The sequence below is a fragment of the Antechinus flavipes genome, chromosome 1 (assembly GCF_016432865.1).
Source record: "Antechinus flavipes isolate AdamAnt ecotype Samford, QLD, Australia chromosome 1, AdamAnt_v2, whole genome shotgun sequence".
Classification (NCBI taxonomy): Eukaryota; Metazoa; Chordata; class Mammalia; order Dasyuromorphia; family Dasyuridae; genus Antechinus; species Antechinus flavipes.
This window is the reverse complement of record NC_067398.1, coordinates 631,078,293-631,105,702: the sequence shown is the minus strand read 5'-3', so window position 1 is coordinate 631,105,702 and position 27,410 is coordinate 631,078,293. Positions and strand designations below refer to the sequence as shown.

General features: G+C 36.6%; 1 protein-coding gene across 1 annotated transcript in view; it reads left to right on the top strand.

Annotated features, from left to right (window-relative positions):
• The window catches only part of ZFAT (zinc finger and AT-hook domain containing), a 280,433-nt gene extending 253,283 nt beyond the window's left edge, over positions 1-27,150 (top strand). Inside the window, exon 16 of the mRNA XM_051971128.1 lies at positions 25,735-27,150. Coding sequence (XP_051827088.1) covers positions 25,735-25,974 — 240 coding nt within the window. The 3' untranslated portion in view covers positions 25,975-27,150. The remainder of the gene's footprint in view (positions 1-25,734) is intronic.
• Positions 27,151-27,410: the final 260 nt, after the last annotated feature.

Sequence of the window (27,410 nt, the reverse complement as noted above, 5' to 3'; positions counted from 1 at the left end):
AAATATCTCCTTTTTGGATGACTGACTACTATTAGAAAGTATTGTTAGAATGAGGATAAGGCCTGAACCTAGGATTTAATTGGTATTGATAACTCCCAGGTGGAGAAACCTTTCCTACCAATTTAGGTCAGCACTTTGTTTGCAATGTAGTTTTATACAGTTTTCTATAACATTGAAAGTGTGTTTGCTTTGTTTTTACTGCACATATATAAAATGACATTTTTTGTTTGGCTTTATGAGTGTGTGTGTGTGTGTGTGTGTGCTGGTGTGTATCTATATAGGAAAAGGGTTTTTTTTTTCCATTTAAGAAAATTTGTATGACTTTATAGACTATTTATGTGTGTATATGGCCACAATTACATTATGTCACCAGACAGATGTGCCTTTATACTTGCATCTGTGTTACTAGATGTGTTCCCATGTGTGGACACAGGAGTTTGTGCCATTCGTACATAGCGATTAAAAAGGAAGCATTTAGGTCCCTGACTGCAGCCACTTGAGGTTGGATGGTGGCGTTGACACTTGGCAGCTATGTGACTTTAAACAAGTCGATTCCTCGTTTGCTTGGCTTTAAAATGGAAACTTGTGACGCTCGCTCTGTGTACCTTCCTCGGTAGCTGGGAGGAAGATGCTTTAAAACTTCTAGGATTGTGTGAATGAGAACTTCATGATGGCTTTTAAGGAACTCGGTGTTTGCTCTGTACTTAGGGGTGAGCAAATGTACATATGCATGTGTGAAGACCCCTCGTGGTCTAATGGCTTTGTTCTGATTTGTTATATACTTGTCACCTTTGCACCTTTAGCAGAGAAGTCTTTAATAATATTTTATGCAGTACTCAGATACAGTCTTAGGTTAAGAACAAGCATGTGTGTGTGTATACAGAAATATATATATATATATATATGTACATTCATATATATATTCACACATAGATACATGCACATATATACATATATATCCTATTATTCTATAAAAGAAGGGTGGGCAGGCAGGGAAAGAGACAGACAGACAGAAAGCATGCAAGCGAAATGGGGGCAGGTGAGAAGGGAGAGAAAAGAAAAAGTGACCTTTCCAAAAGGATTCTTGGCTAGTATTTAGCCAGCAGTGAAATACCACAGTCAAATATATCAATTTTCTTGCATTAATTCTCAATGATCACAGTGTCTATGAAAAATATTGACTGATTCCCCTCATTCTACCATATATTGTAGAAAAGTCCAGTCACCCAAAAAGAGTCCCTTGGTTCTGTATTGAAAGTGAAAGAGCTCAATCATCCTCTCTGTGAACTCTACCCTTCATCAGTAATGAGGTCCCCGATGCCAGTGAGGAAGGGAATAAGGAAGTGTTATACTTTAAGTAAATCCAATGTATGAAAAAATCCAGGCATTAATTAAGAAGATATTTGTCATCAAAATAATGAGAATAACTGCAAGCACACCTAGTACTTATACAGCACTCTTAAGTTTTCCAAAATGCTTTGTATGCATCATCTCATTTGAGCCTCATTAGTACCTTATATGTATGAGTCATTCTAATAATCTTGTAGTCAAATCAAGTTGCAAGCATTTATTAAACACCAACTGTGTACCAGCCACTAGGCTACTCCCTGGGAATAAAATGAAAGACAAAAGACAGTCCCTGCCCTTAATGATGCAGGTCACTGTACATTTCTGCTCCATAGTTTTGCATGTTCTTTCTCCAAAGGATCCACTTATCATGCTAAAGGACTTTGTCTAGATCTTTTTCTATTTGGGAATGTTCATAGAAAAACATTTGAGCTATCAGTAATTCTTCTTTTTCACTATATGAAGACTACCTCTTTTGCCATTTCTTCAGTGATAGAGTTAGCCTTAGAGTCAGAAAGTCCTGAGTTCGAGTGTTGCCCAAGGCAGATGCCCAAGGCCTTGATCCAAGCCACTAGCTCTGTGTCGATGAGAATGTGCCTTGACATTTCAATGCTTCAGGCCACTCTCTAGGACCATGATCTGCCAGACACCTACATCTCCCACGTACTCTGTCTGCTTTCCACTCAGCCAACCTCCATGCAGCCTGATTCGTGCCTCCATCTCCTATTGTCTGTCTGGACTACTGAAAAAGCCTTCTGATTGTTCACCCGATTTCAGCTTTCTCCTCCTTCCACTCCATTTGCAGTTTTCCTAAGCACAGATCTGACCCCATCATTCTGGTCACTCCGGCCCAGTGACTTCTAACTCCCTCTAAGATATAAACTCCTCAGATCAATATTTAAGGATCTTCACACCATGGACCCTTCCTGTCTTCCTAATCGCTTAACACATTTTTCTTCTCCCCAGACTCTGAGGTCCAGTGATACTGTCCCTACTGCTGTGTGCTGAACACAGTATCCTAGAACTTCCTCTCACCCACTTACCCATGCCTAATACTGTCCCCAGCGTAGCCCCCATTCCTGGACCCCTTGGCTTCCTTGATGACCTTGTAAAGCTCTCCCTCCTGGAGGAGGCCTTTCTGGGTGCCTTCCAACAGATAGTGCTCTTTCCTCTAAGGTAACTGTCTGCCTGTTCTGTTTTTAATGAGTACGTTCCTCTTCAATACTAATCCCATAGATCCCCTCCCAGATGTATGTACCAACAGCTCATTGAATTAAACTTCCAATCATAGGCTGGTCAATGGACATCTTTTATCCATTTAGTTTTTCTTTCATGAATTGTTTGGCCCATCTCTTTGAGAAATCATGGTTCTCTTTGAGGAAGCAATTTTCTAGGTCTTGATGCAATCATTGCAGTTCTTTCCACAAGCAGGAGTATTTTGAGGTCATAATTATCCATAAAGGACTATCTCTTTTGTTTGGACTTTGTACAGGATACGGTGACAGAAATGAAAACATTTGATAAGCATATATTTTCCTGTTTTATTTCCCACATGATTTTAATAGTTAATAATTTTCAAAGGAAAAGTAAGACATGAGGTAATAGTAAACTATAGTTATCTGCTGCCTCATGTGTTCCATTAAGTGATAGTTTTAATGTGTTCAATGAGTCATATAAGGTAGTTCACATCTGTGCTATATTCCTTTTTTTCATAGAAATGTTCTGACAGACCAATCAGTCTTTGTGAAGAAAAATGAAAATTTGGAGAAGAGTAGTATGAATGAGTGCTATGAAGTTAGAATATATTTGAGGTATGAATTTGAGATCATTGGACTAAACCATCCTACAAAAAGTCACTTGTCCTCCATACTTATTCTGAAACACAAAGAAAATAACAGTTTTTGTTTGTATAGAGATTACAATTTATATAACATTTTTCTCAAACAAACTAGAGAGAGTGGTAAATTTTACAAATATTAAAAATCGCAGAATTAGAGAGTTAATCAAGACCTCAGCAACTACTCGTTCAGCCCATGTCATTCTAAAAGGAATCCCCATATTAACATGTCCAGCAAGTTGTTGTCTAGTCTTTACTTGAAAAGCTCAAGAAGTAAGTAACTCACAACCTCTCTAGGCAGCCCATTATACTTTGGGGCAGCTTTAATTATTAGAAAGTCTTTTTTTTTCTTGTTTTGCCCTGATATTAAGGCTAAATTTGCTTCTATGCCTTTGACCTATTGTTGCCAGCTCTGTCCACTGGTGTCAAAAAGAACAAATCTTATCTTTTCCCCCCAGAAAGTATTCCAAATACTTAAAAACAATTATATTCCCCCTGAGTTTTCTCTTCTCCAAGCTAAATAATCTCTATTTCTTTAGCCAATACTCATGGGACATGCACTAAAGGCCCTTCACCATGTTGGTTGCCCTCCTCTGGACACTGGATTCTTAAATCAACTTTAGTACCCATAATGGATAAGAAAACAGATTTAGAGCAGTCTCCCCCTATCATATAGCTAATAAGTAGCACTCAAGGTTTAAGAAACAATTTAAAGTGGGGATATGCTTCAGGTTTCTACTTAATTATGGAAGACTTTGCGAAAGAGAATAGATCCAAAGTATGCTTTTTAAAAATAGGTAGGAGGAGGGAATTTTATAGAGAGAACAAAATAATTTTAAATATGGGAAACATTCTAGAACTAAAAGTGAAAGGAACAGACTGAAGGGATTTAAAAGAAGATTTACTTGATTTCTGTTTTTAAAAATCTTTTTCAGGGGTCACCATGGCCACAGAAATATATTATCTAATAGCAGCTCTGATAATAAACTATTCCATACTTAACTAGGCTGGGCATTGTAGGGCAGATAAATTAAGCTTCTGGAAAATACCTATAGATTTCTGTCTTGGTAGAAACTCCCAGAACTTATTCTCTGCTGGCCTCTCCTTGCAAAACTGAGAATAATTTCTATGCTAGAATTAGATATCAAGAGAGTATGTAATTAATACTTTTTTTTTACTTGAATGAGTAATGTGTGCATGTATGGGTGTTTTTAACTGGATTCAATACCTCATTCTGTACTTATGACATTTAGATACCTGGCCAGACCAATTCCACAGAGTAAAGCATTGTCACCCACTTTGAACTCTGATTGTCATTTTTAAGTGAAACCTGAAAAAAAGGCTTGAATGTTAAATTTCAAGAAATTAAATCTCTTACCTATAGTCACATAGCTAATCATATCTGAATGGCAAATCTATTTTTCCAGCTTTTAGATGAATCTATGATAATTATGGTGAGGCAAATTGGAGGGAGTAGGACTGAGAAAGGCAATTGTGCTGCAGTGGAATTCTCTCCTTAAGTGCTTGTGACACAGATGGTATGGTGAGAGTAGAGATGAGATATCCAGGCAGCCATAGGCATCTACAACAAAGCACTCCCTAAGTGTTGCAAAATAAGCCCACGAACGCCTGATTCCCAGTCCCCAGCTGTACCCAGCAAAGTAATCCTTTGGCAGTGGCCATTGTCCTGGCATGGCTTGGCTATGTTCATTGAGCATATAAGTGTCAGAGGTAGGATTTGAACTGAAAGTCCAACACTTTGTCTGCTATCCCATATTGCTTCTGATAATTAGAAAGGTACCAAGCAAAGTGGTTTATGAGGTCCAAAACAACTACAGAATCTTAGTTGTTTAGAAAGATCAGGAAGGAGCAGCATTTGAGTTAGAATTTAAAAGCTGGATAGAAAATCAGTTGACATATCTGTGGGCCAGGATGTGGAAGGTAGGTCTGATGACATTTTAGTTTTGAGAACAAAATTAGCAAAAATATGGAGACAAGAAAGGACTTGTGTTTTTAGGTGAGAGTTAAATAGGTGGTGATGGTGGGGGTTTATTGTGCTATGGGTTTGAGGATGTAAGATTATAGATGACCTTGAATTACAAGCAGAGCTTGGGCTTTCTTCGGTAAGCATGAAGAAACTAAGGGAGACCTTTAAATAGAAAACATTTTACCTTAGGAAATGCATAAAAGAGCTGGAGCACATTTAAAAAATTGAAATCAAGACAATAGAAATTTTTGGAGAACATGTGTTAGAGGATGAGTGGAAACAAGTGGAGATATTTTGTTTGGAGAAGAAGAGACTCAATAAACACTATAACCTTCATGCATTTGAAGGACTGTCAGTCACATCACAAGAAAGATTGGACATGTTCTTCTTGGTACAAAAGGACAGAACCAGTACTACATAGGAATTACAGAGGTTAATAACAGTTAATAGCCATCTATAATCCTTGCTACCACAGACTGAGTCTGGGGCCCTCTGTTTCTTAGCAGTTAGGGTTAAGTGACCAGTCCAGGGTCACATAGCATGTATTAAACTCAGGTCCTCCTGCCTTCTGAGCCAGTGCTCTATCTACTGCACCACCCAGCTGACCCCTGGCGGATCCCTAGAATGTGCGACTTCTGAGCTGCAGCAGGAATCCATACTGAGTCTGGCATTAGGATGGTGATTTGTGTGGTGTAAGGACAGGTGAGCTGACCCAGGTTGGAAATGGAACAGATCACTCCTCTTGTATAATTCATTATTTGCAGGAGGCCTGTGGGTAGGGCCTGCATTTTTAACTTGAGAAATATGGGGAGAATCAATCTTTAAATAAAAAAAAGTAAAAAAAAAAAATTACAAAACAGCAGCTCTAAGATCAGCATAAGGAAAAGCTTTCTACTAATCAGCTTTATCTCAAAGGATAATGAGCTACTCTGAGAAGTTGTGTTTCCCCCTTGATGGAGGTTTTCAAATAGAACCACACTGACTACTTTTGACTGTTTTAGAGGGGATTCTTGTTCACATACAGGGCCAATGACCTGTAAATGCTTTTCTGTTTCTCAGATTCTGTGATTCTTGTATTTGACCAAATTCATGCATGAGGAAGGGCAGTTAGAATGATGGGGGAGATTGGAGGAAGCAAGTCCCAGCTATTGAAGCAGGTGGCAGCCAAGGAAATTAAAGGACATTGGAGGACCTGTTCAGCTAGGTCTGAATTGAGTTAGAATTTAAAAGCTGGATAGAAAATCAGTTGACATATCTGTGGGCCAGGATGTGGAAGGTAGGTCTGATGACATTTTAGTTTTGAGAACAAAATTAGCAAAAATATGGAGACAAGAAAGGACTTGTGTTTTTAGGTGAGAGTTAAATAGGTGGTGATGGTGGGGGTTTATTGTGCTATGGGTTTGAGGATGTCAATCCACACACACACACACACACACACACACACACACACACACAGTTTCCAGCATAGGTGATCTGTAACCAGTAAATGTCTATCAGATACCTCCTTGGGCTAGGCGCTGAACCGACATTCAACAAATACTTACTGTTATTGCTGATGACAGTATTTAGGACTTGAAGGGATCTCTACAGGGGAGGAAGTAAATGTTTTATATTTGACCCCCAGAAGGTAGAGAGAGTAAGAAGAACATACAAAGAGGCAGACTTGAGTTTTTATGTAGGGACAAACTTGTGACCAATAAAAGTGATTCACATTTGGAATGGATTATCTCAAGTGGAGATCTTCACTTAAGCTCCTCTTCTTTGGAGATCTTCATATAAGATGGCAGGATCAATGGTTGAATATGTGGTCGTGTCATAGAGGAGATTCTTGTTGAAATAAAGGTTGGACTTTAATGTTGCTTCAGATCTCAAAGAGTCTGTGATTATCACTTTATAGAGGGAGAAACTGGAGCCCAGGTAGAGACCAAGTTCATCTTTACAGTTGCAGATCCAGGATTCAGACTTTTTTTTTTAATCTAAGTACAAATTCACTTGTGGGAAATGTTAGTAGTTGACAGTCATTTTAATGATGATAATGGTTAAGATGAGGGATGATGTTCTGCTTTGGTTGCTATCTAAGGTCCAGAATATTAGAACTGGCTTGACACTCCTCATATCCAGAGATGCACACCAGAAGGTCATGTATGCAGAGCCTAAGAACAAGAGAAAAAGACCAATAAAAGAACAAACTGTGTACTATCTCCTTTCATTCCTTTACTAGCCGCCCTGCTGTGTCCTCAATTTCAGGGATGTAAATTAAATTTAGGCAGCCACTGTGCCCCAAGACACATTTTAATAAATAGGAAACAAGTTAAAGTCATTTAAACATTCACTTGAAATGTGAATGCCCAAAGAAAAACAATGTGGTCTTATCTCCCCCTCCCTTCTTCTCCTCTCCTCTCCAGTCAACATAAGGGATTGTCACTCTCTTAAAGAGATGCCGCAAACTAGATTCTGGGAAAGGGAAGGTGTTAATCATCTTCCCAGTGCCTGACAAGGATAATAAACACAGGGAGGAAGGAGGAAGCAAGAGGTAAATAGAGGTTTCTTTAGTTACTATTTTCATTTCAGGGTATAGAATTGGATTGGCATTAAACTAACGTCATTCCAGTGTCATTCAAGTTTCATTTCATTTTGCTGCTAGCATAGATTTATTTATCTTTCTTTTTTCACCTTCATGCATATATATATATATATATATATGTATGTATGCATGTACATGTATATGTATATGCTGAAGGCTCAAATCAATGAACTTGCAGTTTGACATCCCTTGGCTAATGCAAGAAAACCCAGATGCCCAATCATCAAGAGCAACAGCCTGGACTTATATTCAGCTAATATAAAGAATGGGGCATCCTTCACTGGCCAACACCCCACTGATAGGAACCTGTTTGAAGCTCATGGATTGAGAAGTTATTTGAAAAATGTTTTGAAAGCCTTAGGTGAAAGGTGCTGTATAAGTACATGCTGTTTATTGCATCTCCTACAAGAGCTTTTTAAATAGCTCATGCTGGAAGAGCAATCTCCTTTCTCATCCTAACTAACTTTGGGGAATTTAACTGTGAGATAAAATACTTTCTAACCCAATTAGTATTTGTTTGCTATGTTATAATGTCCTTGGATGTTTCTCCTTGGCATTTGACAGCCCAAAGATGAACTGCAGCTGATATATTTTATAAAGCTGAGAGAAATGTACATGAGTGAATTGGATTTCAGAGGACGGTTGAAGGGCTATTAAAATCCTGCCCATCCTTGAAGGCTCAGCTCAAATGCCACCCTCTTCATTAAGCCTTCTGATCTCCCATCCAGAAATGAGCTATCCTTCTTTAGATTTCCCATTGTACTTTCTACCTTACAAATGTCCTTCTCATGGCCTGTTTTATGTCATGTAGTTCAAACCAATAAGCATTAATGGCTTTCTGAATAGGGCATTGTATCTAGTAGAGGGAGAAGTATAGGGACTGGACCAGTGATTTCACTTGTATAAGCAACTCCTGGGAGAGGAAACTCTCTACCAATGCAAATTGACACTTTAATCCACAGTTTATAGTCTTAGAAATTTATAAAGACATCAAGAAGTGAAGGGACTTGGCCAGGGTCACACCCCTAGTTTGTTTGTTTGTTTCCCAAGGCCAGCTCTCTGCCTACTACACCACTGATTTCCCAGCTTGGATGATTATCTCAAATTATAAATAGTCTTTTTTTTGACCTTCTCCTTTGTACTTATCACACATATTGCGGTTATTTGCCTACTTGTCATTCTCTCAGATAGAAAGCACAGGAAAGAGGGCTTTCTGTGTATTTTTCCCAGTACCTGGTACATTAAGAAACAGCATGGCATTAACATACTGAAGAACTTAGAGCATCATTTGGAGGAAATAACCAAAGTTTGAGCTAGAATAACAGAATCTGAGGATTCAAAAGGACTTCAGATGTCATGGATAGTTGGGCTGAGCCTGAATTAGGAAGACAATTCAATTCTGACCTCAGACACTTAACAGCTAGCTATGTGACCCTGGACATGTCACTCACTTAAACTCTGCTTCAGTTTCTTCATCTGTAAAATGGGTGTGATAATAATAGCCCCTGTTTAACACATGTTTAACATATTGAATTACTTGCTGTCTAAAGGAAGGGGTGGTGGGAAGAGAGGAAGAAAAAATTTGGAATACAAGTTTTTGCAAAGGTGAATACATATATTTTGAAAATAAAAAGCTAAAAAATGATGTTATCTTTATTAAAAACATAACAAAAAATATTCCTAAAAAGGGGGCATATTTCCTGATCCAAAGGAATTTACCTTCCACTGGATTCCCTACAAGTTGTTGTCCAGGCTCCACCTGAAAGATTTTCTCAGTGACAGAAGCATCACTACAGAGGGGTCATTTTTTGTAATCACTAATCCCTAATTGAAGTGTTAGGAAATCTTTTTTCAGTAAGCGTGATTTTGCCTTCCTGCATCTTCTACCTAAAATTAGAAGACTATTTAACCTTCTTATGCAGCCTTTCAGATGTTTGAAGTCAGGAACCATGACTTCTCTGTCATATGTCCCTCAAGCTAAACATTCACATATGAGGATACACCAGCTAAAGGAATCGCTGTTATAGATGAGGAGAAAAGGGAAGATTTTCAGAGTAAGTTTTTGTTTCAGCTTAGTAATAGAGGGAAGGCTGTGAACTCCACTGTTACAAGATGGGTAGCTTTGTCTTTGTGATTTGATTGAGTTGGCAATGAGACCATTGGAAATATAAGCAAAGGGACAAACCAGAGCGATGAAGTACAGAATGAAGATAACATTACCTGAGGATGTCCTGGTACCATGCCTGATAAGTACTCATTTTACCATTTTAACCAGAGACCTTCTAATTAAGATTTGGGGTAATATGGAACTGCCCAATGCATGATTTAGGTGATAATTTCTGAGACTCCATTGACTATGATTTTCTGCTGTGAAAAGTATTAGGGACAGTTTAGGGGGAAAAGAAGCCTGCAACTTAGAGGTTAATTATATTATAAAAAGCAAATAATTCCTGCTGTGGAATAATATGTGCTTCACTAGCCAAGTGAGGAAGAAAAACAGAATAACTTAAGCCCATAGGTACAGACTAGTGGATGAATAATTTTCAGTTTTAACTGATTTGCAAGTTTGTTTTTATTTTTAGTCATCATTTTTTTATTTGTACAGATGTGTTTTGCTATATTTATAGCAAACTATACTTCTGAAGACAGGATATCATGAAAAGCATTTTAATAAATCAGATCATGTTTGAATTTGGGAAATTCGTATATATAGCCAGTTTACAACAGTAGTCTACCTCTACACATCAAACTGTGATGTGGAGAGAATATAACATCCATTTGTGTTTACTTATGCCAAGAAAGCATTTGACTCTGTAAAATAAAATGAAACTTCGAAGGCAATCTTTAGGCAAGGTGTTTATCACATAATGGGGCTATTAAAGACTCCATGACAGACATGACTACATATAACTCTTCCATGATCATGATTGCTCATGAGTGACATTAAGCTAAATGTTAAGTAAGGAGGTATTTTGTTAAAAGTATTCACTAGAACTGTGAAAAATGCCCTGTGTATACATATATGTGTACATATAGAATATGGATTTTTTGTTAATAGTGGGGGCCATTGCATTTTCCATTTACAGATGAAATTGTTCTAATTTCTAACTTCATCAAGATCTGGAACTCTATGAAGTCCTCTCACAGAACTTTACAGTAATAGAAATGAATGCAGTCTAACCATAGAAAATACAAAGTGAATAAAATCATATTACCTCATTTTATGACAGGCAGCTAGAATGTATTTAGCCAATTGAATTAGTCCATCAATATTATGTATGGGGGAAAAAAAAAGAGCCCAGATGGACTGGGTCCAGACTTGCACAGGAGGAAGAGATTAGTCTGATTACATGTGGGGAATTAAATAATAATTTCAATGATCCCTCAACTACTCTGTGCTGCAAAATCTATCTATGCAAAACTAGCATTTGCTCAGTGATATTATTTGGCCTCAAATAATGACATTAAGAATATCTTAGAATTAAGATATTAATTAAAAGAATTAAAATTATAATAATCCAGGAAACAATGAGTGGAAAAATGCATGATTGACATAGACTTCAGGAGATCACATCACAAATAATTTGGCTTTTAGACTCATAAAGCATAACTAGAAGAATATTGGTATTAAAAGGTTAGGGTTTTTATTGCTTCCTAGAGCATCTTGTGATTATTGCAAATTCTACTTGATTTTCTAAATTCAACCTGGTACGCAATCTTCCACTTTTTTCTTTTTGGAACCCATATCATTGTCTATATGTAATACCTTTCAATATGCCTTTATTCATTTGGTTTTTCCTATGTAGATGGTTAGTCTTGATTATTTTAAATGGTTATAGTTCTTGTTAGGAAACTTCTGTATTCAAGTTTGATTCAGTCATCACAATGTCACCTAAACTGTATTATCTGGAAGAACTCAGCAAAGAATCTTTTATTTATTTGAATTCCATACTGGATATTCTTCATAATGGTGGCAAATGCTTGTGATAAGCATATTGCATTTGATGTAGATATTTAGGGAATCATCAAAACTAGATCTTTTGTTGCATTTATCAAAAAATCTTTTATTTTGCTTTCACATATGCATAGGAGATACCTTGTGGGAGGAAAGCATATCAAGCTAGTATTTTGTTCTTCTAAATCAAATTTCAAGAAGGAAAAATTGGGGGTGGGGAATGAGCTTGATGAGTAATCTTCCCTAGGTATGGAGGGCAACCGGGTCTTATTTACTACTGCATCCAGTAGTCTTCTGAGCCTTTCCATGTGCCCTCATATCCCTTAGGTCCCTTAGTACTGTTCTCTGACTTGCTACTGTGTCTTTAGGACTTATGGGCCTTTTCATCTATCTTACAGCCAACCTTGTGTATGAGCTATCTTCTCCAATTAGATTGTGATCTCCTTGAGATCAGGGACAGTTTCATTTTTCTTATTGCTTGTCATAGTGTAGTCATTTGGCAAGCACATCATATGTAAGGAAGTTTGGGGATCCTTTTGGCCAGCTTATTGTAGCAACTACTTTATATTGTAAATAAAAGGTGATTGTCCATGTGAATGTATTTTACTTTATTTATTTTCCAGGAATTAATTTGAATAGATCAGGTTGGAGCTGTTGACCTTCTTCTAATTTCATATTGTCTCCAGTATTTGTTTTTATGAGTTGATAGTCTTACTGCTCATAGAAAGCTGATTCAGAAATTATTTCCTTATTGAAGATCAGCCATCTCCTGTTTAAGATTGCTTAGTGATTGCTCTGTCCTACACTAGGAGTATTACACTTAACTAGAAATGGATCCCTGTCGTCCATATATTGACTCCAAAAACCACAAGTGAAAATTGTTATGTTATATTTTTATTCACTGTTTTTTGAAACTTTTCCCAATTGTATTTTAATCTGATTTAGGTTGTTCTTGGAAATTTTATATTCCAGACCTAGAGTTTGACTACTTGGTTCTACACCTTTTGTTTTTCTTCCTGAAGAAAATTTTTGTGATATCCAATGCATGGCTTCTTGGTAGTCCACAAACTTTGTCTTTTCTCTTTCTTAATTCTAAGTCATACTTTCCAACCCATTTTTGCCATTGTCCCCTATGTGGACTTTGTCTCAAAATCATTGAGTGTTAAGATATAGAATTACTTAGCTGGTAGCAACTTATATAATTCTAATAGATTTTTTTTTTCCTAATTGTAAAACATCTGCAACAGACACTGATAGACTTTTTTTTATGCTTTTTTTACTTATGCTTTCTATCAATACTAACAAGTATCTTATAAATAAAAGGATATTTTTTCTTTAGGCAGAAGATGAAACCTACTCCACCAACAACCATATTTGTTATTCCAAGTAAAATTCTTGAGTCTGTCTTCTATTTAGCACCTTTAATAATTATCAATGAACTGTGTGACCTTGGACAAGTCACTCATTAGTATCTTTATCAAGTGGAGGTATTCCTACACTACTTTATAACACTACATAAATGTCATCATTGTTATTATAAGTGTCAGCAGTTTCTTTTTAATCTTCTGCTCTGAACATTAAACAAGTCTGTCAATAGTAATGTGATCAGTAATACCACTGGCATGCCAACTTTTTGGTTTTTGGACAACAATTCCATTAAATTGTCAGCAAATAAATTAATCTTTGTGGAAGATATAAGAACTTTGATCATCATATACCTTTTCCTCTCCTTCTATCACTTTGCTACTCTTTTTGAAGTATTGGGAAGGGACTATGTAGGACTAAGGACTTTTAAAAATTATTATTCTTACTTTTATGAGTTTCTAAAGGCCCTAGAATTTGTTTCGTAATATCTGTATATAATGGGTTGTCCTGACTAATCCTCAGGTAGCAGGTACATGTACAGTCTTGGCCAGGATCAAGCTTTCTCACTTGGGGGGACAGTATATGACAGAGCTTCTTACTCAAAGGCAAAGGTCTCCGCTATAGAAGAAAAAACTTTTATTCCTAGAAAAAGCCTACTCCTTTTTAAATGACTCTGATTCACAAAGTCCAAGTTGGACCAGATCTTTATGGCCATCTGGTACCAGCTTCACCCTAATAAGAAACCTGTCTACAACTTGTCCCGTAAGTACCCTCCAGTGTTTGCAAAGTATTTTACTTGTATTATCTCATTTGAATCTCAGAATCTGAAGATAGACATTGCAACTATTATTATGCCCCTTTTTTTTCCCCAGATGATGAAACATTTGCTTTATTCACATTCAAATAACATGACTCTGAAGTCTTCTTAACCTGAAGGCTGGTTCTATCTAATAATTAATTTTTTTTTCTTCCAAGTTTAATCAAATCATTTTGGCAATTACTATTCATTGCTCCTAGCTGGACCAAACCAAGGCTAATCTTTATTCCCTGTTATGCCCCTTCATTTACTTGGAGATGGTAAGCATGTCCTCCCTAGAGCTTTCCTTTTCCAAATTAAATATCCTCAGTGCCCTCAACTGGTCTTTAAGTGGCAAGATTTCAAGTCCACCATTTTTGGTATGTTCTCTAACTTAGCAGTATTCAGAACAGAATTCAGTATGTAGATGTGATCTATTCATGTAAGAGTTCCACAGGCCTTGTGTCTTCTTTGTTTTAATCATTATTGTTTTCTCTAATTCCATCTGAGATTCCATTAATTTGTTATTGGTTTTTTATTTCATTTTGTTTTTTACTGCCATGTTGCTCTGTTAATTCATAGTTGGTTGTAATCCACTAAAAACCTTTAAACTTTTTTCAGGCAATCTCCTGCCCTGCTTCACTTCCTCCATCTTGTATATGTAAAGATGAATTTTTGAAACCCAACTAGAGGACTTCGCATTTTTCCCTGTTAAGTTTCATCTTCTATTTAGCCTAATGGCTTCAGTGTAGTAAGGTGGATTGAGGACCAGCCTTAGTTAGGAAGACCTGAATTCAAGTTCTTCCTCTAATTATACACTTAATAGCCAAGAGACCATGGGTAAGACACTTAACATCAACTCATATCACTCTCTGGGACTAAGTTGCCTACAAGTTCCCAATCTGTAGTACAAATTTTCATACTACATTTTTTCTCTCACTGCTGGCATCACAAAATTTATTTTAAAAAAATAATTCAGTCTGATGTTCTAACCAGCTGAGTTATTAAATTGTTTTCAGATCCTGACTCTGCCATCTGGTGTATTAACTATACTTCACAGCTTTGTGTCATTTGTAAATTTGATAAGCATGTCACAGCAAAGTCTTTAACTAAGTTATTGATACAAATAGTAAAAAGTACAGAGCTAGGAACATTGGACATTCTGCTAGTGACCTCCTGCATCCAGATGGTCAGTGATTCAGAATTCACAGAACTCAATTGTTGTCTAGCCCATAATTCTCTTATCTTGTCATTAAGAACTGCATCAGCTTTAAAAGTAAATCATATTCACACAGCTCCCCCAATCTACCAATTAATTAAGATTATCAAAAATGAAAATGAGTGACTGGCTGGATAGAAAAGGGGAGAAAGATTTCATTGCAAATAATGGTTATAAGGGGAAAGAATCAAGCCAATATATGTGTATGTCATATGGGCATGTGTTTATGTGTATATCATATGCATTTGCATACACATCAATATACACTTTAATTTCATTTTTTAACTAGCCTAAATGCTTTTCCCCTTTCCTAATATCCCTTTCACAGTACAATCGAGAATTTTGACAGAAATCAGAATCAGGTTTATTAGCCTATAATTTGTAGAGTTCATCCTTTTCACTTTTTTTTGAAAATCCAGAGAACATTTGCCATCTTCAGTCCTGTGAGACTTCTCCCACTTTCCATAACATTTGAGAGATGATATTCACCTGGATTTTTTTGGTACCTTAGGATATAGCTTGTTGTTTTGTTACTCAGTTGTGTCTGACTCTCTATATTAATATCCTTTGGGGTTTTCTTGGCAAAAATATTGGAGTGGTTTTCCATTTCCTTCTCAAGCTCAATTTTACAGATTTGTAACCATGATAAACAGGGTTAAGTGACTTTCCTAGGGTCACAAGCTAGTAAGTGTCTGAGGCCACATTTGAACTCAGGTCCTCCTAACTCCAAGTCCAGTATTCTAACCTCTGTACCCCCTAGCCTCCCATGGCTTATTGTACCTTATACTATGAATTCATCAAGAACAAAAACATGTTCTTTTATCTCCTTCCTTAGGAATTTCATCTTGTAAGGCAAGTTTATTTTAGCTTTTTCGGTTCACAAATTGTTCTCCTTGCTAAGAAAATAGAAACAAAATAAAAGTTCAGTTTTGTAGTATCTGGTATTGTTGAAAAAAACAATTCTGGGTAGCTATTTTATCTACTCTTCTCTTTACTCCAGTATAGGCTTCTGTTCTTCTCACATTCAGGATGTATTTTTAGACTATTTCTGACTTCTTCCTTCTCTGTCATAAATTTGAAGGTAGAGTACTCATTTCTCTTCAAGAGCCCCACTATTTACACTCCAGGGAAAGAAAAAGTTTCTCCTTGGTAGGAATTATATTCAGGTCAGAATTTCCTTTTGTTGGTTCTACCACCTTTGAAAAGATGAAATTATCAGCACAGTAAGCCAAAAACATGATTAGCATCCCTACTTTTGGCAGAGACTGAGCTCCAGCAGATGTCTGGGTAATTAAAGTTCCCCATCACTTCTCTACCATACCATCGTGTCAGTCATGTAATCTCTTTCCAGACTCCTCATCTATTTACTCCATCTCACCAGGTGGTCTTTAGTATTATACTTTGATGACAGTAGTGTGTCTTTTTCTACCTTCATTGGTCTTCAGCTAAAATTTCTCTACTGGGGATCCTTTTTTCCCTATCCCAGTATTAGTTCCTGAACTTTCTCATGTATGTCTTCTTAATATGCAATGTTATTTCACTATCCTTCTTTTCTTTTTTGTTATTTTGGGCAAAATGTACAACCTTCCTGAGCCAAATTCTATACATGCATCTTGTGTATATGTGTGTGTATGTTTACATGCACACACATACATACCCTTCTGCCTGAAAGAGAGCATAGAAGTCGTCTAACCTGACCTTCTCATTTTACAAGTGTGTCAACTCAGACATGTTAAATGGCTGGACCATAATCACATAGCTGGTAATTATAATTATGAAGAATAATAATTGGCATTTTTCTAGTGCTTTAAGGTTTATAAAGCATGTTAACTGTATTCTCACCTACTGGACTAGATCCAAAGTCCCCCGACTCTCAGGTACAGTTTTCATGCCTTCTTGGACTGGTCAGCACTTGTGACTCATGTCCTTTGCTTAAAAAACTCAAGATCACCTTTATACCCTCTAAAAAGACATCTGAAGAGAATTGCCTTTCCCTTACTCTTAAATTGTAATAAAAATGATTTCTGATTTCCTAGGTGAGGAAGCTAAGGGTATGAGAAATTAAGTAACTTTTCTACAATCACACATTTGATAAATGTCTGACATTGGAATCTGTTGTACACAAATAATTGTTATACTTTAAAGTTTTTAACCAGCTGAGTTGTTTGTTGTTAATTTTTGTGGGGATAGGAGCTCTAGACCTAAGTTAAATTGATAGAGGGAATTCTCGGTGAGAAAGCTACGTTGAACAAATATGTTCCTGATTCCAGGGCTGGCTGTCTCTATACCAGATCACTGCCTTTTTTTTTTTTTTTTTTTTTTTTTTTTTTGCCAGTAAGTGCTCCAACATTTAAAAAATATATTTATTTATTTATATAAAACATAAATATAAAAAAAAATTACCATGTACACAGCAGATCTTAAGAGAGGATATTAATATGAAGCAATAGATTTCCACTTCAAGAAAGCCTACACTGTAAATACTACATATTTTATTCAGAGCTATCCATCGGTTTCTTTGTTTCTTTGTAGGTTTTCTTTTCTTCTCCACTGGGCACTTTTTTCTTTATTCTTCTTTCCCCTTTCTCTCCCCTTTACCCCCCTCAGAAGGCTATAATTAACCATGCATATAGATATGCATATATGTAATACATAGAGAGATATAATCATACATACACATATACATTCATATACATTTATGTAACTTTGTACTATGTTTGTTTGTCCTTTGTTTCTCTGAATGTAGATAATATCTTCCTTCATAAGTCCAAATCTTTCCATATTTTTCTAGATCCATCAACTCATTTCCTACACTGCATCGGTATTCCAACCTTTTACTGTCCAGTTATTTCAAATAGTATAAAACAATGTTAATTATTATGGCTGACATATAATGTAGTTCCTCAATTTTTCTCTTTTGATTAGATCTATTTTAGCTTTAACTATATCTAAAGTCATATTTATTATGTGTGCTTTTTTTACTTAATAAACTCTACTCCTGATCTTTATTATTATGTTTGTGTGTTTCTTGTGTTCTATCCCGCCTGACTCCTCTGCTTTACTTCTACTCACTACCTTGCCTTCCTATTATTTAACCTATACCAACCCCACAAGGATCCCTTCCTTATTCTCTCCCTTCAACCTTTCCCCTTGCTCTCTAGTTTGTATCTGAGTTTGGAAAAATTTTGTACCCTTCTAGATATGTATGGATTGTCCCCTCTTTAACACATTCCTGATTAGTAGGGTTCCAGAACTACCAGTCTTCCTCCCCCATCTAATTCTTCTGTGTAGTTCTTTTCATACCTCATTTTTATAAAATAATTATTCTTTTTACCTTTTCCTATGTGGTTTTGCTTTTTAGAATAACATTATATTCAGCTCTATTTTAATCTCTTTTTTGAACCTCCTGATTATCAGTGACAGTCTTAGAGACATGGTTTATATTTTCATGTATAAAAAGTAAACATTGAATCCCTTGAAATTTGTCTTTGATATATTTCTCTAGGATCTTGTCTGTCAAATTTTCTATTAAGTTTGGGCCTTTTTATGATAAAATCCTGAAAAATCTGGCTATCCATTGAATGTCCTTTTGTTTTGTTTTGTTTTTGTTTTTTAGTTTTATTCAGAATTATGCTTGACATTGTTGGGAGTGATATTTTCAACCGCAACCCCAGAACTTGTAGTGTTTCAAATATGTAGCATTTCAAAATCTGTGGTCTTTTAGAATAGCTGCTGATAGGTTTTATATGATTTTACTTGTGGCTTATAATATTTTCTCTTTGACCTGAGAGTTTTAGAAGTTAGCTAATAATATCACTATAGGTTTTCCTTATAGGATTTCTTTCAGGTGGTGATTGGTGAACTTTGTCTACTTTTCCTTCTTGTTCTTTTCCAGACAATTTTCTTTTCTTTTTTTCTTCTTCTTTTTTTTTTTTTTTTTTTTTGCTGGGGCAATTGGGGTTAAGTGACTTGCCCAGGGTCATATAGCCAGGAAAGTGTTAAATATCTGAGATCAGATTTGAACTCAGGTTGTCCTGTGGACAATTTTCTTTAATCATTTCTTATATTATTGTATCAAGATTCTATCTTTGATCATGGATTTCAGGTAGTTCAATTATTTTTACATTTTCTTTTCTTGTTGTCATCTCCAGATAAATTGTTTTTCTTATGAGTCTTGCATTCTCTTTCATTTTTTCATCTTTTCTATTTTGTATTACTATTTCTTTGCTGGCTTCCCCTTGCCCAATTCTAATTTTCAAGAACTCATTTTCTTCCTTAAGATTCTGGATTTCCTTTTCTAGTTGGTTGATTTTTATAATCTTGTTTTTCTTAGATTATTCTTATTTAAATTTTTTTTCTTAGTCTTTCTTATTTTATATTTAAAGTGTTTTTTTTTTTAAAGTTCTTCCTAGAATTCTTTTTTGGACAGGTGACCATTTAACATTACTTTTTGGAGTAAGAGAGGATTTTTGCTTTGTTATTTTCCATCTCCTCTGAAGACAAACCTCATTCTTCTTTATTCCTGTAGTAACTTTTTTAAAATTTTTTTTTTATTTTTTAATTATAGCTTTTTATTTACAAGTTTTATGCATGGGTAGTTTTACAGCATTGACAATTGCCAGACCTTTTGTTCCAATTTTTCCCCTCCTTCCCTCCATCCCCATCCATCCAGATAGCAGGTTGACCAATACATGTTAAATATGTTAAAGTATAAATTAAATACAATATAAGTATACATTTCCAAACAGTTATTTTGCTGTACAAAAATAATTGGAGTTTGAAATAGTGTACTATTAGCCTGTGAAGGAAATAAAAAATATAGGTGGACAAAAATATAGGGATTGGGAATTCTATGTAATGGTTCATAGTCATTTCCCAGAGTTCTTTCACTGGGTGTAGCTGGTTCAGTTCATTACTGCTCCATTGGAACTGATTTGGTTCATCTCATTGCTGAAGATGGCCACGTCCATCAAAATTGATCCTCATATAGTATTGTTGTTGAAGTGTATAAAGATCTCCTGGTCCTGCTCATTTCACTCAGCATCAGTTCATGTAAGTCTCTCCAGGCCTTTCTGAAATCATCCTGACAGTCGTTTCTTACAGAACAATAATATTCCATAACATTCATATATCGTAATTTACCCAGCCATTCTCTAATTGATGGGCATCCATTCATTTTCCAGCTTCTAGCCACTACAAACAGGGCTGCTACATACAGGTCCCTTTCCTTTCTTTAGTATCTCTTTGGGGTATAAGCCCAGTAGAAACACTGCTGGATCAAAGGGTATGCACAGTTTGATAACTTTTAGAGCATAGTTCCAAATTGCTCTCCAGAATGGCTGGATGTATTCACAATTCCACCAACAATGTATCAGTGTTCCTCTTTTCCCACATCCCCTCCAACATTCCCCATTATCTTTCCCTGTCATTCTAGCCAATCTGACAGGTGTGTAGTGGTATCTCAGAGCTGACTTAATTCATGTAGTAACTTTCTATTTCCTGTAGTAACTTTTCTCCTTTGCTCATTAAAATAATAATAATAATAATAATAATAATAATAATAATAGCAGCTTGTTATTATAATCATGTCTAGTCCCGACGTATGGGAAGTAGGGCCTCTAGCCTCAGGTCCCTTTAGTTCTCCCCTCTGGCCTGGAATTGAAATCAGGAGCTCTGCCCTCCTGTAAGTATTCATAACTAGAAGTGTTCCTGCCCCACTACTTTTGCATTCTCTAGCCTGGGTTGGTTCCTCCTAAGGCTTCATCTTGGCAGCATAACTGGATCTTGTACCCCTTATCAGCAGAGGGTTCCTCAATCTTACCCCACTTAGACATCCAACTCCCCACGCTGTCTGGGAGGTGAAAATTTTTGGTTGGGGCCAGGCTCCTTCCCAGCTCGCCCAAGGCTCTCCAGTGGAGCTATTCTGGAAGTGTGTGTGTGTGTGTGTGTTTTAATTAAAGCTTTTTATTTTCAAAACATATGCATGGAAAATTCTTAACATTAAACCTTGCAAAACCTTGTGTTCCAATTTTCCCTCCTCTTCCCTTCCTCCCCTCCCCTAGAAGGCAAGTAATTCTGGAAGTGTTTACACTTCCCAGGGGCTAAACTTCATACTTCACAGGGGTTAAACCTCCCTCCTGGTGTCTTTCTTCAGATCTCTGATTGTCCCTGGAGGACTACTCTTCTGCCCCAACTCTTCATTTATTTATTTATTTGTTTGTTTGTTTGTTTGTTTGTTTGTTTATTTGTTTATTTATTTATTACTAGCTCTGCATGTACCCTGAAGCACTATTTTGTCTTGCTTATTTGGGAGCTCCAGAAAGCCTGTGATTTTCTGAACTATTCTGCCCTCCTCCCAGAATCATCTCCCTTCCATATTTTAGGTTCCTGGAAAACAGTCTGTGGGCCTGCTGGAGGTGGGATGGGAGGAGGAAACATGCATTGAAATACTACCATTATGTGTAAAAGTTGGGCAGAATGATTGTTTACCATATGTTCTCCTAGCTAGCATCATGTTGTGTATATACCTATATGATTGTAGACTTGTTTCCAAATGTCACTGCTAAAAGAGTTGGCATAAATTGTATTTGATTACACTGTTTTCTTATGTATGGAATTCATAAATAGTTAAGAAGAAAAAGGCTTTTGTTGCTCGTTTTCCCCATTCCCCCTAGTCTATCAGTTTCTCTCTTTCAAAGGGAAATAAATCAATGCTTACTTCTAAAGGGACAGTTCAAAGTACATTTTCCCAGTTAAGTAAAAGAGAAATACAATAAAATTCTGTGTGTTCACTCTAGAAAGAAGGCAGGCTAAATGTATTAATGGTTTCTATTGCTCAGGGCAGTTGTGCCGCTCTTAGTAGACATTTGTGTTCAGATAGTATATTCCTTCCAAAGGCCAACCATATTGGAGAGGTAACTACCAGAGTTTTCTCTTTTCGAGAGAATTTCTACCTTTTTGACTTATGACATTTTCTGACTTATGACTACATGAAACATGTAGTTTCATAAAACTACAGCTCTGGGAGGAGTCTTCTACTGGTAGCGTTGTCGTTTCATTGTTTCCACACTGAGAAAGAAGATAAAAGGCAATAAATTGCTGTGCTATTTGGGGAAGAAATTAGGATTCTTGGAGCAGAGTCATGAATACACCGTTTTTATGTCAATGCTAATGGTGAACCCAGAGGCTTGGAGTAGTGGATAGAATGTGGCTTCAATAGTGGGAAGAGCCATTCATTCAGACCATACCTCAGACACATATGGGCTGAATGACCACTGGTGGATCATTTAATGTCTCAGAGCTCCTAGCAGCTCTTGCAGGTTTTGGGGTACGAATGAGCTGCTGATCCGCCTTAGTGGAAGATGGTTTCTATACATGTCTATTTTCTTTTCTTTTCTTTTTTAAAACTATATACATGACTGTGTGATTCTGGGCAAGTCACTTAACCCCAATTGCCTCATTGGGCAATTGTGTGTGTATGTGTGAGTGTGTGTACACACACAGAGATAATTTCTGACAGTCACCCCTACAAAACTCTTTGTTTTAATTTTTCCTTCCCTCACCCTGTCCCCCAACAGGCAAGTGATCCAATATATGTTGAACATGCTGCACACATCTAAAACAAAATCCAAAAAGTGTGATAATGAAAAAATGAAAGAAGAGTTGTAGAAATCATCAGATGATCATTCTATATTAATGAGTATTAGTCGTCTCATAGTATCTAGATTCTCTTTGTTCAATCCAACAGCCATTACATTAGGTAAAGGGATAAAAAAGACCCTGGTTCTCAAGCAGTTTAGCTTTATACCTTTTTCTGAGAGAGGATTGATGGGTAGGAGGTAGGATGGGAGGTATTTAAAATGCCTTGTATTAGGAAGTCCTGAGTTCAAATCCTGCCTCACTTGTTTGGGTGGGCAAGTTGCTTAATCTCTCAGTTTCTTCATTTATACAATGAGGATAATTTTAGGCTTCTATTCTCATAAGATTATTACTGTAGGGGTCCTCAAACTATGGCCCGTGGGCCAGATGCAGCAGCTGAGGACGTTTATCCCCCTCACCCAAGGCTATGAAATTTCTTTATTTAAAGGCCCACAAAACAAAGGTTTTGTTTTTACTATAATCTGGCCCTCCAACAGTCTGAGGGACAGTGAACTGGCCCCCTATTTAAAAAGTTTGAGGATCCCTGAATTAGGTTTAAATAAGAGAACTTATATATCTAGTACTTTGAAAACCTTAAAATGTTTTATAAATGTGACATTGCTGGGAGAAATACAAAGATAGAATAAAATAATTTACAAATGAAAATGACCTTGAATATTAGCCAGTGTGACTGGCCTAGAAAGGAGAAATGACTCAACTGAACTCCCAATGAGACATCATATGGGCAGGATCCAAGGACTTATCTTTAGTGTAATTACAAAGCTAAAACTCTTTTCACTGTACCATCCAGCCCTGTTTTTCAAAGGATCGAAAAATAAGATCAGTAAGGAAAGAGTTTGTAAAAATGTCATTCAGGTTGGGATAGGCAAACCCATTTAATAAAGAGCCTCCAATAATATGAAATATTTTCCTCAGAGGTTGTTGATCTGCTGGTACTCATTTCTACTGAAAAAAAAAATAAGGTGAAAGGGATTGATAGTTCAGCTTCAGAGAGCTGTCCTTTTTAAAGAATATTTTTCTCTTTGAATATTCTCAAAAATTAGAATGGATTAATAAAAAAAAATTTCGGGGTTCTTTCTTTTTTTTTTAAATCGAGGTTAGCTCTTTTCTTGGCTGTAATGGCTTGAGTGATCTTGCCTGAAAGGAACAGGTGACCTTTTGAGATCCCTCTGACACCAGTAATTCTTTTAAAAGCCCAGAAAAAGTGATGCTGTATTCTTTTTCATCAGCATATTTTAGTAATGTGTGTCCATCATTTTGCCATGTTCAATTCAGTTCACTACCAGCAACCCAAATCCTTTCTGCTATAGCTTAAGCTTATTATTCTTTCAGTAAAAATGACAAAGAATTGGCCTCTTCATTTATTTTAAATATGTTCTTTTCTCTAGGGAAATACTCCCAATTCCTCTTTAAATTTTTTTATACTGTTTTAATCATTTCTGTTGTTAACATTTGAGGAAACCTCTTCTTCATTTTTTGCCATTTAAGCGTATTTAACTATACATTCCATAATAATAAGCATCCAGAGTCAAAAATCATACCATATCTGTTTTTAAAGTAGATTTGTGTTTTTTAATTTAATATTTTATTTTTCTCCTGTTATATGTAAAAGTTTCAAATATTTTTTTTAAACTAAGAGTTCCAGATTTTCGCTCTCTCTCTTTCCATTGCCCCTTTCCTCCATTGAGAAGGGACATGTGAAGTTATGCAAAACATTTCCATAAAAGTCATGTTATGAAAAAAAGACATAGATTTCCCCTAAAAAAAAAAAAAAACTTCAAGAAAAATAAAGTTTAAAAAAAGTATGCTTCAATCTGTATTCAAATACAATCAGTTCTTTTTCTGGATATGGATAGTATTTTTCATCATATGTCCTTCAGAGTAGTTGTGGATCATTGTATAGCTGAGAATAGCAAAGTCATTTACAGCTGATCATCTAGTCATCCCACAACTTTGCTATTACTATGTATACAATATTTTATTTTGCAAAGCTCATGAAGGACTTTCCAGGGTTTTCTCAGAGCATCCCGCTCATCATTTCTTATAGAACAGTTGTATTCCATCAAAATCACATACCACAATTTATTCACTCCTCCCCCTAATTGATGAGCATCCCCTCAATTTCCAATTCTTTGCCCTATGAAAAAAGCTAGTATAAATATTTTTGTACATTTAAGCTGTTTTCCCTTTTTATTTAATCTCTTTGGGGATACATGCCTGGTAGTGATATTGTCACTCAAAAGGTCTGCATGACTTTATAGCCTTTTGGGCATAGCAGGAAACTGCTCTCCAGAATGGTCGAACCAGTTTATAATTCCACCAACAATACATTAATGTCTCATTTTTCTTATATTCCCTTCAACATTTATCATTTTCCTTTTCAGGCCCATTAGCCTCTCTAATAGGAATCATACTTATCTAAATGTCCCAGTCTCCTTTAAAATGTTTTATACATATAGGTTTTTAATGAATGTATGTGGAATGATTGAACAAAGACCAAACGCTGCTAAGTGAACATTGCAGAACCGGAATCTGTATTGAGTTGTTTGTACCTTCTGCCTTTGGGCTTGCTCATGGCGCCTGGAGGCCTTTTCTTCATTTCATCCCCTCTTGTTATGGTTGGGAACACGGCCTCCCTGGCCCTTTGTCAGCTGTTTCACACACACTGTTCTTCTGCTCAGGGTGTCTGAGACATTATAGTTGATTGATGACTCCCAGGCATAATCATTCCTTGAAAGGGAGTCTGTGGATCTCTCTGGGATGGTATTGATATTTTCACAAAGAGTGGAACTACCCAATAAAGACACTTTTGATTAACTGCACATGGCTAACAGGAAGGATAATGAATGATCAGGAGGGACTCTGGCGGCTCTGTGTTAGAAAACATCATATTCTGGGGATTTCTCTGTGTTTTTGCCTTCAGTAGGTTCTCGCCCCACTTATTACCCAGCTTGAGCCCCCATGACCTTGTGCTTTCACTTCTAGGTGACCGAGGAGGAACAGAGCACCAACCATACCGTGATGATCCAGGAGACTCTCCAGCAAGCCTCGGTGGAGCTGGCTGAGCAACACCACCTGGTCGTGTCTGCTGATGATGTGGAAGGAATTGAGACAGTGACCGTCTATACCCAGGGGGGAGAAGCCTCTGAATTCATCGTCTATGTGCAGGAGGCCCTGCAGCCGGTGGAAGAACAGACTATAGAGCATCCAGCCCAGGACATCTAGAGAACCAGGGGCTCACCCATTTAGGGCCAATTGAGACCTCCCATTTTACCTGGAAGCCTAAGGGGGTGATGAGCCAGCAGTCACCTGACAGTGCCTCTAGTGGGTCCCTGGTGGATGCAGATTTGGAAAATCGCCCAGCACTTGCAACATTTTCCACCTCCTTATCCCCTCCTGCACCAGCATTTCCTACATGGTACTACTAGAAACTAGTCTGACTGTTGATGAATTAGTGACCCATCTGCCTCCCTGGGCAGCTGCTTACTCCTCGCCTTGTATAGCTTGCTTCTAAAAAGACTTATGCACAATACCCATTTTCCCTCTGTGCCACAGAAAAGGGAACACAATGCTCATTTTTATTATGAGATGTATTTTAAGAGAAAACTTTCAACCCGAATCAGAACCTGCCCATAATCGCCAAATAAATCCTCGGCCAGATGGTAGAGCCCTGTGTAATAAACCCATTTTCTCTCCAGAGTTATCAAAGAGAAGATTCTCCTGTGGAGAGAGAACCACAATGTTAAGACAAAGTGACCTTATGGAGAGAAGATGAATTTTGAAGAGCCTCATTGAAGGAAAGGGGGAATGGGGTGAGGGAAAGAATGTTCCTATTTTATCCATAAAATTCCAGCTCAACTCAAGCAGATCAGACATTTTTAGCAAGTAAATAGAGCACAGAGCAGAATTACTCAACCTTTCACACCTACAAGTGTTTTTTTCTATTTCTTCTTCTTGAAATTATCTTCTTTCCTTTTTCTCCCTTCTTTTAAATGCACCTTTAGAGCTTCTAGCTAGTAGCAGCAGTGGTGGTAAGAAGGGTAAATCAGGAAAGCAATGTAAGTGGATAAATATTTTTCCGGATATTTTCCTGTTTCTCATTTAAATCATGGTAGCTTCAATTTTATACTTTATGATCCCAGAGTCTTAGATTTTAGCATCAAATGCAAATGGTACTTATCCATTTCCCAGATACTTGAAAAGCAATTCACTATTATTTTATTTCTATTAAAAAAATTCAGATTTATTGTTTTTGTTTTTGGTTTTTTTTTTTCCTAGGTTTATAATCTTTCTTTCTAGTTCCTTGTGCCCGGTACATTATTTGCTACCTCCAAAGGAATGAAAATGCACCTTTCTCTTAACACTTTATTTGAAAACAACAATAAATTGACTGTACAAAGACTTTGTTATGCTTTATTGCTTGATCAAATTCAAATCCAAATTGTTGACAGCTGGAACATCACAGCATAATTACAAGTCTTAGAGATCAACTAAGGAAAATGAAGCCCATGGTAAATGGAAAGAGCACTGAATTTTAACTAAAAAGACTTGGGTTCAAATACTAGCTTTTCTACTGAATATCTGTACAGCCTTGTTCCAAGTCATTTAATGTCTCTTGGTCTCAGTTTCTTCAATTATGAAATAATTAATTTGGATTTTAT